Source organism: Prionailurus bengalensis, chromosome B4, assembly GCF_016509475.1.
Source record: "Prionailurus bengalensis isolate Pbe53 chromosome B4, Fcat_Pben_1.1_paternal_pri, whole genome shotgun sequence".
Classification (NCBI taxonomy): Eukaryota; Metazoa; Chordata; class Mammalia; order Carnivora; family Felidae; genus Prionailurus; species Prionailurus bengalensis.
Genome location: NC_057358.1, coordinates 11,762,068 through 11,777,033, shown reverse-complemented (window position 1 = coordinate 11,777,033; position 14,966 = coordinate 11,762,068). Strand labels below are relative to the sequence as shown.

At 48.2% G+C, this 14,966-nt stretch overlaps 1 protein-coding gene across 2 annotated transcripts in view; it reads right to left on the bottom strand.

The window, feature by feature from the left end:
- The window catches only part of CAMK1D (calcium/calmodulin dependent protein kinase ID), a 435,052-nt gene that overhangs the window by 10,861 nt on the left and 409,225 nt on the right, over nucleotides 1-14,966 (bottom strand). For both annotated transcript variants that reach the window (XM_043564752.1, XM_043564753.1), the window contains exons 7-8: nucleotides 6,937-7,049; nucleotides 5,577-5,655 (exon numbers count right to left, since the gene is read on the bottom strand). In XM_043564752.1, the coding sequence (XP_043420687.1) occupies nucleotides 5,577-5,655; nucleotides 6,937-7,049 (192 nt within the window). The remainder of the gene's footprint in view (nucleotides 1-5,576; nucleotides 5,656-6,936; nucleotides 7,050-14,966) is intronic.

Here is a 14,966-nt window from a genome sequence, read left to right as displayed (position 1 = left end):
TTTTTCCCAGCGGGGCTGCAAATCCTTAGTCAAGGGGACACTCAGAAACTAACTCAAGAGAAGCAGGTTTCCAATTCCAACGATTGCCAATCGCCCCCTGTCCCCAGACACACATCAATGACACAGAAACAGACTAGCGGGCAAATCCAAGGAACAAGGTTAGCGGACTGCAGACGTCTTTATTAAGCTCTTCCTGCTAGACAATTCATGTGAGTGTTTCCTCCTGCACCGTTTTTAAATGCTACATCCTCAGAAAAGAAGGCCAATTCCAACTCATTGGTGGCCAGTGTTTTCTTGGAAACGAGCAGTCAGAAGTGGTAGGAATACGGGGTTCCTTGGGCTGAGCACCACCGCAGGGCAGAGCAACGCTCCAAACCAAACAGACCTGTGAGGGGGTCAGGGAAACTCCCTTCTCTGTGGGCTAGCATGGGCTGAGATGTAAGGAAAATGCAAACTTCCAGTTATTTTAGGAATGTTCCATGCTCGCTTCCCACAGTCCCGGGGTGTGCTGTAGTTGAGTAAGACCAGGCAGGGCAGACGTGGCCCAGAGGCCCCCGTTGGGGCACTCTCCTTGGGGAAGCGAGGCCACCTTGGCCCATGACCGCACACGATCTTCCTCAGATGGGCACCGCCATGGAAATGGTTACTGCTGCTCACAAGCCAGCGACATTACAATGACAACATATGACACTCACAAGGCTCAGTGCTCCTGGCTTTAGCATGATTCATCAGCAACACCAGAGGCACAGAATCCTAGAATTTAGAATTGGAAGGGACTCTAGTACTTTGATGGTCCTAGGAATTGAATGATGCCTCCGACACAGAGGAATCTCCTTCTGAACCTGTGCGCGCGCACGCGCGCACACACACACACACACACACACACACACACACACACAAAGCTATGGCGCCCACATTCCATTCCTATCTCCCTTGTTTCTACTTTTTTAAATATTTGATTTTTAAGTAATCTCTACACACAGCGTGGGGCTTGAACTCACACACCCAAGATCGAGAGTTGCGTGCTCTACCGACTGAGCCGGCCAGGCACCCCATCTTGCTTTCCAGTTTTAACCTCATGCTAACAATGCAGATGGCATTCGTATAAATCGCACTTTGTGAGGTCTCTCTTGCTCTCTTTCTCCACACCCAACTCATCAAACTCCTCTCTCCTTGCCTTCTGGTGTTTCTGTGTTCTGTACGTGGTCTGCTGTACCTCCATAGGTCTGATTTTGCATTTTTCTAGCCACTTTCTCAGGACAGGCTTGGTGATGCTGCTGTGTACCCCCAGAGACCAGTTTCCCAGACTCCTGGGCTGCTTCCCAATTCCTACGGTCAACCAGAGCTCGGCTGGCTGGAGCCCAGAAGAGGGGAGGGGACCCAGGAACACTGAGGAGAGGGCTGCAGATGCCACCCTGGCCTGGCCAACACAGGATGTCCCCTCCCAGGTGGACACATTGCCAAGTGTTGCCTGGGGCATGGATGCCCAAGAGTCACCACTTTGGTTTCCTTGTCAACGCAACTAGACACAGAGGTTCAGAACTCTCCGAACCAGATGAACAAACCCCATCAAGATGCCTCCCTGTAAGAAGGAATGGCTCCCATCCTGCCACTTGCCACTTCCTACCTTCGGCCAGCAGCTGCAGGCTGCTGGTTCCTCACCATGTGCCGCCACGAGAAAGCTGTAGCCTCTCATGGCAGGGGCTTGGGAGGGGCACCTGGGTGGCTCAGTCGGTTAAGCGTCCAATTTCAGCTCAGGTCATAATCTCCTGGCTCATGAGTTCCAGCCACATGTCAGGCTCTGTGCTGACAGCTCAGAGCCTGGAGTCTGCTTCGGATTCTGTGTCTCCCTCTCTCTCTCTGCCCCTCCCCCACTCACAAAAGCTGATGTCTCCCTCTCTCAAAAACGAACAAACATTTAAAATTTTTAAAAGATCAGGGGGGCACAGGAAAGACCTGCAAGGTGGGCCAACCACCCTACACACAGACAGCTCTGAAAGGAACCCTGTCCTGTCTGGCACGGTGTGTTTTGAGTCTGAGGAAAGGGGTCTGGGACTTCCAGAGCCCCTCCTGGCTCTTGGTAGCCTTGGTTCAGCCAGAAGAGCGAGTGCAGAATAAGAAATCATGTTCTCTGGATATAATTGATGTGCCAAGAGCACAGCTTCTAGAATGGTAGCGTTGATAAAGCTGTGCTCCCTGGAATAATTACCCCACTTTCTGCCAGCTCTCTGTTGAATCAGGTGCTCTCAGCCCGAGCAATTTTACATAAAAGAAACAGGCATATCATAAATGCAGGCAGTGGGGCATTTCAATGATGTCTGAGTCAAGTGCACTCATTGGTACCATTTTCTAATGTTTGACTTCCTGGGATTTTTGAAATGCATGTAAAAAAAATTGTAAAGCGTTGGCAAAAACCCAGCTCTATAGTACAAAGGCATTAATTTGTGCAGCTCACACGTGGATACACGGATACATCGTACCGTGACCCAGGCAGATAACTGTGAAGTCTCTGTCTCTAGCCTGACCCCCTTCCTGGGCTCCAGACTCACTTGGCAAAGGGCCCCCACCTTCAGCACCGGGACAGAGGGCTCCTGGGCCCTCCCTCCTGCTCCTCACAGTGGAGGCATCTCACCCGCCCAGGCCCTCCCCCTGGCACCTCGGGAAGGACTTCAGACCCCTCTGTCCCAGCAGCGCTCTGCCCCAAGCTGCGGCTCCCCACCCCTCAGTGTGTTCTCCATCCTGCTTCCTCCCTGTGGCTCCGGACAGGCCCTCTCCACCCTTCTCTGGGCCATCCCCCACTCCGCCTCCAGTCTGCACCTCCCCGCCAGCCTCCCTTGCCCCGTGGCCAGCAATTCGGCCTCTCTTCTGCAACCGGTTGAGCTTTCTGAGACACAAATCTCATCACCTGGCTTAAAACCTGTCAGGGACCCCCACCGCCCAAAGGGAAAATACAAATTACTTCCTACGGTCGGTCGTAAATTAAGGGCAACTCCTATAGATCAGAGATCTGTTAGGTGCTAGGTCCTCTTCTTATTTGTATTATTTGTATGCCACGAATCCCTTGAAAAGCCCTGCAGGATATACACTGCCGTCATTTATGATTTCAGTCCGACGCAGGGGCCCACAGAGCTCAGGAGCCCGCAGATGCAGTAACACATATTCTACCACTCCTGGTCTTTGGGAGGGGGGGTAGCTGGGACCTGCCCTCGAGCAGGCTACCCCAGAGAACTCTGCCGGCCATGTCTTCCTTCTCGTGCCCTCCCGCCTCGCTCCTGTGCCCACGCCCCCTCCAGGAACCTGAGAGTGGGGGCTCCAGGACAGAGGTGGGTTTAGGCTCCTGAGCGAGGCCCAGGCCGCTTGCCCCGCCTGGAACACCTCCCCTCCCTGGACAGTCTGGGAAGGCCTTCTATCAGGGAGACTCGGCCCCTCTGGAAGGCCTCTGCCAGACCTCAAACACATCTGGTGAAGGAGAGACCAGGTCTCAGCGGGGATCCTTCCTGTCTTCCACACAGCGAGGCCGGATTAGTGGACAAGTCCTAGGAAGGAAATTGCTTCCCGTCTTTAGAGGTTCTCTTTCCTCTTCTGTCAGATCATCTCCAACGTCTTGTACGTACAAAATAAGCACGCGCTGGGGTGTCATGTACAACACGATGGCTATGGTTCTAAGAGAGTAACTCCTAAAAGGTCTCATCACAGGGAAAAGAAACTGGGGGGGGGGGGGGGGGAGGGTACCTATGTAAGCGGATGGATGTTAATTAAACTTATTGTGGTAATCACTTGACAATACATAGAAATGCCAAATCCTTACGCTATATGATAGACACCTTCCTTAAACTTATACAGTGTCCGTCAACTATATCTCAACAAAACTGGGAGAAAACGGAGTTTCATACAGCTTTAAAGGCCGTATGACTTCAGGAGAAATTCCCCTTAACAGCACGCAAGAAAACTGCCCTGCCCCCTACTCTCATCCCAAGCATTTCCTCCAACTGTTGATAAAGTAAGAAAAAGCTTTACTAACTTTATTGCCTCATACTTCAACCTGCTGTCCAATGTAACTTATTAAAAACTATCATTTATATAAGCTGATTAAAATATGTACAATCAAATCTACCTCCTTATTCAGAAACATCTTCTCCTTCCCTGCGGCCCTTCCTGTCTTCCTTTTACTGGTCTTTACAGGGTGGTGGTGAAGAGCACTTATTTTGAAGTCAGTTCTGGCTGGAAACCATTCTGGCTTCACCACTAGGTAGTGTTTGCGCAGTCTTGGCTAAGGATAAGTTAGTTACCTTGTCTCTCTAAATTGATTCTCTTATCTCCGAAATGGAGATAAAACCTACCTTACGGAGCCATTATAAAGAAAAACATGAGATGATACGTTAACGCAATGAGAACAGTACCTGAACCAGAACTCATGCTCCATAAATGACAACTGTTGTTATACATTAAGTTACAGATCTTCCTTGACTTACAGTGGGGCCAAGTCCCAATAAATCCATCAGATGTTGAAAATACCATGTATTGAATGTGCATTTTAAGACACCTCACCTACCAAACATCAGAGCTCAGCCCAGCCTACCCTAACCGTACTCAGACCACTCACTTTAGCTTATAGTACAGCTTCTACTGAATGTGTATCTCTTTCACACCGTCGTAAAGTCAAAAAAATCATCGGGTTGGGGACCGTCTGTGAAACCAGGTCATGAAGCTCCCCTGAGCAGGTCCCCTTTGGAAGACTAACCAGCGTGTGAGACTCTGGAGGAAATGCTACAGGGTAGAATAGACAAGGGGGCAGTTTTCTCGAACGCTTTTTAGGGGAATTTCTCCTGAAGTCGAAGTCTGTCTGTTTGTTTTCATCAGACCATATATTCTGCCATTCCTGGTCTTTGTTTTCAGATGGCTGCTCCTGGCAGTTTAATGAAAATACCTTAATGAAACATTTACTATGTGCGAGACATTGTGTTAAACCCTTCACAGGCACAATCTCAATTATTTCTTACATCAGCCCCGTAAACTGGGTATCGCTGTTCTCACTGTAAGGTAAAGAAAATGGAGGCTCAGAGAAGTAAAGTATAAATGCAGAGTAACACCTAGGGGATCGTGAAGCTGGGTTCAAACCTGGTAAGTGGCTTCAAGGGCACTGCGGAGAAATGTAGTCATACACAACACCACGCACTATGGATAAATGCCTCTGGGGTAGAAGGCACACGAAGATGAAAAGCATCTTACGAGGAGAAGAATAACATCAATTCACTTCCCTATTGAACGGTAAGCTCAAGGAATCAAACCCCAATCTGAATGACTCCTTGAAGAATGACCTTCAATAAAAATGATCCTAAAATACCTGATGTAAAATGAAAACCCTACAGCTACTTTTTGTATGCTTCGCTTGTCCTCCATGCATTCAGAAGACTGTGTCCTGAGGGAACAGAGTAGCTCGAGTGTCGCCTGGGGGACGGGGTGAAAGCCACTGGTTGGAGATGAAATCATTCCGCAATTAAGAGCGGCTAAGAGGGACTTTACTCTGGGAAGGCATCAGATGGCATTAGGTCCTTCTACTGGGTCATTTTTCTTACCATGGGTGCCGAGCGGCTTGCTCACAAGTGTATCTTTTATTTGGATCTTTCTCCATCAGATTCCGAATGAAATCTTTTGCTGTTCAAAAAGAAAGCACAAGGGGTGGAATCAGTCTGTGGCTTGTGATGTGACGATCTGATGCCACCAGGCCTTCAGGAACATTGTGTGGCACATGAAAAACAGACCAGCCCCTCCCATGCCCCCCAACCCTCTTGGGTACCTGGACATGGGAGGCAGGCGGGAATCAGTGTTTGGGGGAAAGGGAAGCCAAGACTTGGCACTCTTAAGGGGTGACACTGTGAACGAGGAGGCAGCCAAGCCAGGCGTCGGACCCAGCCTTCCCAAGTCAAAGCCCTTCTCTTTGGCAGCTGGTGACATCTTTGGTTCAGAGATCAAACGTCTTTGTTATCATATGCCCTCCCTGAGCTCATTGCTGCCAAGAGAGCTGCTTTGTTGACGTCCTCTCTGTGTTTCAGACATCACTGATTCAACAAAATCCCCAAGGCCTCTACCAAGGCCACCAGCTCCTGGGCAGGCCCTGCGGATACACAGCCCTCAAGGAGCCCCCTCGCGGCCCACTTAGCCGATCACGATGAACATGCAATTTTGCTGAGGAATAAAGCAGGTGTTTCCAGTTAGGAGGAAATAACTCAAATAATAAAATGCGATATCTGAACAGCTCACCGGTAAGTGCAGGGCTCTGCCCTATTTATTATTTCATTTAATCCTTGCACCACCCACTTTGGTAGGGAGGAGTATTATTATCATCCTGACCTCCTCAGGAAGACACTGAGGCTCGAGAGATTCGTCAGTTTACGTGAGCCTTGGTTTTGATCTTTATCCCTGAGGAGGAAATGGTGAACGGCTCTGGGAACGTTTCAGTGTGGCACAGGAGCTGAGATGTGGGCTCTGGCATGAGGGCTTGGGTTCAAATCCCAGATCTGCCACTTACTAGCTGTGTGGTTTCAGTCAAGGCATTTCACCTTCTGGGGCCTCAGTTAATTCACCTGTCAAGTGGGGATAATAGTAACACCTATGGGATAGGTTGTCCTGAGGACCAAGTAAGCTAGCACATGGGCACAATAAGCACTCAATAAATGTTAGCTGATACTGGTTCAGTCCTGGAGCGCCCCGATCAGGGCATGGCTAAGAGTGGTGGAGGAGTCAGTCCCGTCCCTCAATCTGGCTCAGGTCAGATGTCCCCAGCCTATCTTCCACGTGGCAAGTCAAGTCCAAGTACGAAGCTAAGGAAACGTCCTTGGGAGCCTCAGGACCGCTCCGAACCCCCCAGGCCTGTCACAGTCAGGTGGTCTGGACGTAGGGTCCCAGGGGCCACCCATGGGGAGCAGAGATACCTACCAGAGTCAGAGATGTCATCCCAATAGGGCGAGTCAAACTCATATTCCGCCTTGAGGATCTGCTCAAAGAGCTTGGAGTCATTTTCATCGTAAAAGGGAGGGTAGCCGCAGAGCCTGGAAGACAAGACAGTGTAAGGGTCTGTAGTGGCTGCACGTCCACGGCGGCGGCTGGACATTCTGCACGGAAGGAAGAGCCATTTCCACCCAAACTGAGAAAACCTGCTGTGTGTATGCTCACAAGTACATGTGAGCAAAGAAATCACACATTCTATGGGCAGAGGCGGCACAGAGCTAAAACTGATTTGATAAGTGGCAAAGAGGTGATGATCTAAAGTAAACACGCACGTAAGACCACCTTTCCATGTTATTAACCAGAGCCCCGTATACTCCCAAACCAACCCCCAAACCTTCTGTGTGCAAGTGCTTCTCATCTTATTGTCTGTAATACTATCCCCAGCAGATGATGGGTTGGTAACCAATTTGCCACAAGTTCCCCTAAAATGCACATTACCAACCTACCATGCCCAAACTGGGTATTTGGAAGGTCACAGTTTGGGCCATTAATATACAACAAATATAAAAGCAGAAGTGGGCACAAATCATAATGCTATCACCCCTCTTCCTCCGAACCCTTTCAAAATTGATCTTTACAAGATTATATTAGGGTGTTGGTGCAAGCCACATACAGTTCTGGAGGTACCAACAGTCAGCTGACCAACCTAACAGGAGTGAAAATGTTTCTTAGATGCCCCAAATACAATTCATCCCATAAGACCATGGGTTCTCAGGCAGTCCTGCTTTCTGCTCTGATGTGCATTACCAGGCCATGATGCATTTTGTGGACCAAGATTTCCTCATTTGAACATGAGGAGGCCAGACTAGAAATTCCTAATGTTCTTCCTGGCTTTAAGATGCTGTGGCTCTATGATCCCCCCATTTCAACTTGTTTGCATGGCTAGGACACCTAGGGAAGGATCCAGTACATGCTTGAGACCCACATGGGGCAGGGGTAGGCTCTGGTCAGGACTGGACATCCAGGAAGGGGTAAGACAGAGTCTGGAGCGGCAAGGGATGGGCAGAGCAGGAGGCAGGGCTGGATTCTAGAAGTCCCGGACACAGAGCCGCATGGCTGGTTCTGGGCCCACGTCAGCCTGGCGGGTGACAGCTGCAATGGGAGTTCTGCCCCCAGACGAGCCCTGAACCTCCCCACATAGCTGAACTTTGTTCAAAACACGGCTCCAGCATAGAGATCCATTTAATGAGAACAAATGAACAGGAATCAACAGGCCTGTGAGGGATTAGGCTGTCGGCAAAGAAGAAACTTAATAAAGGGTCAAAATGCTGGGTTGGTACATTCATTTTCAGCTGCTCGGGCTGTGACACGGGGTGTCACCGGTCACGCTACCCAGGGGGAAGGCTGATGACATTTTTAAAGGCTGTGAGATGTTTTGTGGGCCGGTAAGTTTCAAACTCATCTATCCCCACAAGGTTGATTTAGGGGCTAAGTGCCTGGAAAATTTCATTTTTAAAGATTTGCTGCTTTTGGCAAAATGAGTAAGAACCAGGGTTCTGAAACCACGGAGCACATATTTCACTGCCCAGGAAATGCTGGAGCCGCGAGATGGATATGTAAATGTTTCCCATAATGAGGATTTGGGCTAAATGAAATGTGCATAGTAGGAAAAACAGAGCAAAATGTTAGTTCGTCTTGGAAAATAACTGAATTTTAGATATGATAGGTTTTTGTTTATTAACAGCTGAGTGTGTTTTACTTTACAGTTTGGCTTTCTTTCCAAGGGGGAAAAAAAAAAACCTTTAAGAAAATTCCAGGAAAGATTTATTCTTCTTATGCCAATTTTGTTAATGTATATCCCAATTTCTTGTATTTCTTCTGGTTTTTAAGCTCTTTTTGGGCGGGGGATAGAATACCGCTTATGTGGGTATACTGAGGATGTAAGGAAAGGACGCAGATCTAGCTTGGAGATGAAGTTAACATTAAGAAAGAGGGTTTTAAAATAAGGATTGTAAAGGAAGAGAAGGACAAATAGAAGTTGTCGAATCTTCCTCAGATCTAGAAATTTCACAGAGCTCCCTGGCCAGGCTATTTCATTAGTAGGTTTGTGTGGAGGGTCCAAATAGGAGAACAAACAACTCTGAGTGGTTTATCTCCATATACAAGAACACTGACTTCTGCAGTCTAGACCTACTGGCAAGTGGAATCTTTGTGTTCTTATTTTATATATCATACCATTGAAATAATGTACAAGTTATCTCACCATGCATAGTCAAAGACGATAAAGCCATTCCCAATGTTCTAGACCTAAAAGTCTGTCGTTCAGAATGAACATCTGGGACGCCTGGGTGGTTCAGTCCATTAAGAGTCCAACTCTTGGTTTCAGCTCAGGTCATGATCTCATGGCTCCTGGGATCGAGCCCCACATTGGGTTCTACACAGACAGCACAGAGACTGCTTGGGATTTTCTCTCTCCCTCCCTCTCTTTCTGGCCCTTTCCTGCTCACTCATGCCCTCTCTCTCTCCCTCTCTCTCTCTCAAAATAAAAAAAAATAAATAAACTGAAAAAAGAAAAAAAATGGGAATGACATCTAAACTTACCAACCCAACGATTGATGGTCATGCCCAATTATAGGCAACACACATTTCCGGGGCTTATCGATTTCCTCCATCCCAGCCTCAGGACGGTCATCCAAGGGGAACCCTTGTATCTTCAGTCTTTCTTACTATGCCGTCTTGTCTACCTGTGGCACATTCATGCAAATGTACTGCTAGATTCTACTTTAGTCTTGACTGAGCACTTGTTTTAGGTAAAAAATGCCTCTAAGAGCTTTGCTGTATGATCTCATTCAAACTTCAACTCCCCCAGGAGGTGTGGGTCCCCAACACCTCTGTTCACCCTTTAGAGCCACTTTCCACTCTGCTTTGTGCCCTGGGAGGCTGACCTGTATGGATACTTGAACGAGGGGTGAACTCTGACATCTGATAGGAGGTGGCCAATGGGGCCTCCAGGGGAAATGGTGAAGCAAGGGGGGGGGGTCAGGGATGGGATATGTGTTGGCCTGGCTGCTCTCATCCAACACTCAGGCTGGCTACACCTGCTGACTGAGGGCCACTGCTCCCTCTCAGGGAGCAGACTCTACCAGGCACTCTGCCTCGGATTCTGGAAACTGTTCCCCATCTCCCTTCGCCACCTTGGATCTAGGGGTGTTTACGTCTCAGTCACTAAGAAGCCTGGGGTCACAGTCCCTTGCACAATTGTCATTTTAAAGGCAAAGAAGCTAATATGCAGCAAAGTCAGGACTCGAGGCCTATCCATCTGATTCCAGCTTTGTGTTCTTAAATATTTTGCTTTTTCACTCAAGGGAAGAGAACTGAGAATTGAACCTTATGCTGCAGCCTTGACTTTGAATCCTCTCTGTAGGTCATTTAGTTTGCCCACCTGCCCCTTTATCTGCAAGTAGAACCCAGTGATTGGACCCTACCTTTCCAACCCCCTTTCCTATGCTCTGGGTCTTGTGTGCTAAGGTGTTCAGAGTTGGTTCCCCACTGGGAATTTTTTATTTCTGGACCAAGGTAAAGGCATTTACTTTACCTGGGCTACCCTCCCCCTTCACTTGCCTCTCGTACACCCTTGAAGACCAGTGGAGCTATTACTAGGAAGACCTAGCCCCTTTCTGCCAGGTGGGGTAGGTGCTCTGCTCTGTGCCCCAGTGACAGTGGGCAACACCCCCAGTGACACTTCCTACACTGCACACTGCCCTGACCTGTCCTGAAGGTAGGACCATGTCTTAGGTCTCACTCTTGTCTTTGGATTCCCAGTGGCCAGCCCCGAGTCCACTCATAGCAGATGCCGAGTAAATGCTTGGATGAACAAATGTGCTCTGGAAGAAGAGGCTGCACCGTTGGCTGTTGAGCCCCCTGGTTGGGCTTTGAAACAGAGATAAGGATCTAAGATGTAGTACAGCCCCCCACGCCCCCAGCCCAGAGAGTCCTCGAAGATCCCACCTACCCTGACTCCTGTCTCCTTTACCTTCCCCTGCAGGAGGCAGTATGCTCTGCATCATTCCAGAAGAACTCAGTGTACAAGGCCCGGTGTTGGGAGCAACCTGGACTGTCTTTGTAGAGAGAATGCAATGTGTGTTGGTTGACCTAAAATGCCCCTGTTGGGCATGGACACAGCTCATCGGGGAGAAGATTTTCCATGAAGGAGAAGGCTTTTAGCATAAACGAATGTGAAAATCGGCGATGCCCAACCATGGCTGATTCGGCAGTGCACAATTTTTCTTGGAAACCGAAATCCTGTAATAGCTTGAGAGCTCCTGCTAAGAGGCCCTGTGGGTTTAATGGGGTAATCATGTTACATATATGGTCCTCTTGATTGTCTGCCCTTGGCCATGTATCTGTGTCCTTCTGCAAATGGGTGCTTGCTTAAAAGGATTCCCATGCAATAATCAGTTGCTACCTCTTTACCCTTTTGTGTAATTTTATTTCCAAAATTCACCTCAACATATTGGGGGGAAACAGTATGGAGGTTCCTCAAAAAATTAAAAATGGGACAACCATATTATCTAGCAACATGTCTCCTGGATATATTCCCAAAGGAAATGAAGTCAGTACCTTGAAGAGTGATATACGTTCTCATGTTCACTGCAGCATTACTCACAAGAGTCAAGACATGGAAATGACCCCAGTGCCCACTGACAGATAATGGATAAAGACATTGTGGCACATGTATAAAATGATATATTTTCAAGCCAAAAAATAAGGTGATCCTGTCATTTGCAACAACATGAATGAAATTGGAGGACATGATGCTAGGTGAAATAAGCCAGGCACAGAAATTTTAAAAACCTGCATGACCCCACTTATACAGGGAATCTAAAAAAGTCAAATACGCAGAAGCACAGAATGGTGGCTGCCACGGGTCAGGGGGGAGTGGTGAGGGAAATGGGGAGATGGTGGTCAAAGGTCAAAATCACAGATCTGTAGGGCAAGTAAGTTAGAGATTAAGGTACAGTGTGAAAGCAATAGTTAACACAGCACTGAATACTGGACATTGGTTAAGAGAGTAGATCTCAGGTACTCTCATCACAAGAAAACATGGTAACATGTCAGAATATATGTTAACTAGCTTGACTAGCAATCATTTCATTACGTATAGTAAATCATCGTGTTTCATACCTTAAATATATACAATTTCTACTGAAAAAAGAGAAAGGATCAGCCACGTTTAACATAAGGCAGTGACTTTGAAAAAGGTCACTTCTTGAAGCTTAAAAGAAAACTTAACATGAGATGTACTCTTTTAACAAGCTGTAAGTGTAGAGTCAAGTACTGTTGACGACAGGCCCGATGTCGCACAGATCTCCCGAGTTTACTCGTTTTATGTAACCGAAACGTTACATCCATTGCTTCCCCATTTCTCCCTCCTTCCAGCCCCTGTCAGTCACCATTCCACTCTTTGATTCTATGAATTTGACTATTTTAGACACTTCATGTGAGTAGAATCACGCAGTATTTCTCTTGCTGTGACTGACTTAATTTCACTTCGTGTGATGTCCTAAAGGTTTATCTGTGTTGTCGCATATTGCAGAATTCCCATCTTTCAAAAGGCTGAATAATATTCCATTTCTACATATTCTACATTGCTTTAAAATTTTTTTTAATGTTTATTTATTTTTGAGAGAGAGACAGAGTGCAAGTGGGGGAGGGGCAGAGAGCGAGGGAGCCACAGAATCCGAAGCAGCCTCCAGGCTCCAAGCTGTCATCATAGAGCCCAATGCGGGGCTTGAACTCATTAACGGTGAGATCATGACCTGGGCCGAAGTCAGACGCTTCACCAACTGAGCCACCCAGGCGCCCCTACATTTTCTTTATCCAGTCATCTATTGATGGACATTTACACTGTCGCCATGTCTTGACTCCTGTGAATTATGCTGCAGTGAACATGAGAGAGCTAATAACTCTTTGAGATCCTAATTTCAATTCTTTTGGATATACACCCAGAAGTGGGATTGCTAACTTTCTGAGGAACCTCCATTTTTTTCCACTGTTTTCCACGGTGGCTGCGCCATTTTGCATTCCCACCAACAGTACATGAGGGTTCCCTTTTCTCCACAGTCCCACCAACACTTTCTCTTGTTTTTTGTTTTTTTCTTTTGTTTTTTCCTCCAAAGAAGAGACACACATGGCTGACAGGTACTCACCGTTTCTAATCATCAGGGAAATGCAAATCAAAACCACAATGAGATATCACCTCACACCTGTCAGGGTGGCTATCATCAGGCAGCGACTTCCACAAAGTATTTCCATGTGGACGTTATCGTAATTCACTGTCAGTTTTAATCAGCCAACATACACACACTCACTTAGCGTCTTACGTATACCGAGCACTCATGCATTCATCAAATACTGATTTTGGACCTACTGCATACCAGGTCCTGGGTTTGATACTGGAGACAGGATGATACATAAGAACACGGACATCGTCTCCAAACTCTTCTGGGGAGGCAGAAGCAGCAGATGTCTACGCTTTATCTCAGAGGATGAGCAGGAGTTTTACAGGAGACACAGGGGCTACTGGTGGGGGTGGCTAACTGGGAATAAAGACGTGGGGACAGAAAACAATCGTGTGTTCCAAAGCCTCGGAGCAGTTTGCTGCTGCTGCAGTGTGAAATGGAAGCCCACGGGCAGTGGGAGATGAAGCTGGCAGAATGCACAGTGGCCAGACCCCATGCTGCTGGGCTCCCCCACTAAGGCAGGTAGGCTATGGGAAGTCCCCCCAAAAGGCCCAGCCACAGGAGCCACAAGGGCAAGTGGCTTTGCAGCTGGAGTGGGGTGGATTTGAGGCAGGAAGACAAGTTGGTATTTAGGCAAAGGAAAAGCAGGAGGGCGCGGGCAGTGGAGTTCGATCAGTGGGGCAGGTAGATTCCAAAACGAGTTGAGAGAGAGGATTGGGGGATCTGGAGTCTGGGACCGTGGCCCGTGCAGGCCAGCATGATGCCCAGCCCTGCAACAGGATGCCTGGAGCTGCTGTGTGGACCGTGACGGTGGCAAAGAGTGCAAGGGAGGGGACCAGGCCCGGGAGGCAGCCCGACACCAGTGCACCCCGGGTCTCACCTCCGTTTGGGATGAAGACTAAGAGGCTAGCAAGAGGGAGGCTGACGGTGTAGATGTGGAGAGAGAAGCAGAGATGCTGGAGGGAAGGACCAGCTCAGTAGGTGGGGCTGCCTTCCCTGAGTACCCCACTCAGGTCCCCCACCTAGGACAGCGGATAAAAAACCACCCATCAGGTCCTCCTCTGACTGTCCCCAAATACTGACTGGGCATCGGCCGTGTCCTAGGCCTGGGGATATAGTGTACAAGGAGACGGTGAGTCCTACTCTCATGATGTTTACATTCTATTTGGGGGATGGGGGAAAGAGACACTCAACCCTAAGCTTCCAAATAAACAGGAAATTTTAAAAAGAAACAGGATGTATAAAAATAGACAGGAAAGATAATGGGAAGGTTTGCAAGTATTCCTTGTCATACACTGTTCCCTGCGCCAGGAATGCCCTTCTTCCTGTGTGCACTGTTGTGGCTCCTCCTTTCTCCCAGAGCTCTGTGTGTATGGCCTTATTCCATGATATCTCTCCTGACCCCCACCCTGGCCAGGCAGAACCCTTCCTCTGAGCTCCCCAGCCTCTAAGATACAGTCATCATGGTGCACGTACGGGTTGATATCTGTGTCCCACCATCTCCTCCGTTAGACTCTGAGCTCCCTGAGGGAGGTGACAGTGCCTCATTCACTTTTGTGATCCCAGTACCCAGCTCAGTATGTGTTCCACAAAAATCTGCCAGATGAATGAGCCCGTCAACACCTCCCGATGTTTCTGGGACTACCACCCCATGCACTCAACCCCTCTCTGAACACTCGCCATTCTTCCTACTCTACTCCAATCCCGTCTCTTTCTTGGGTCCTCTCAAAGAATTTCGAAAGGATCTCTTCGTGGCTATTGCATGTGTCTTACCAC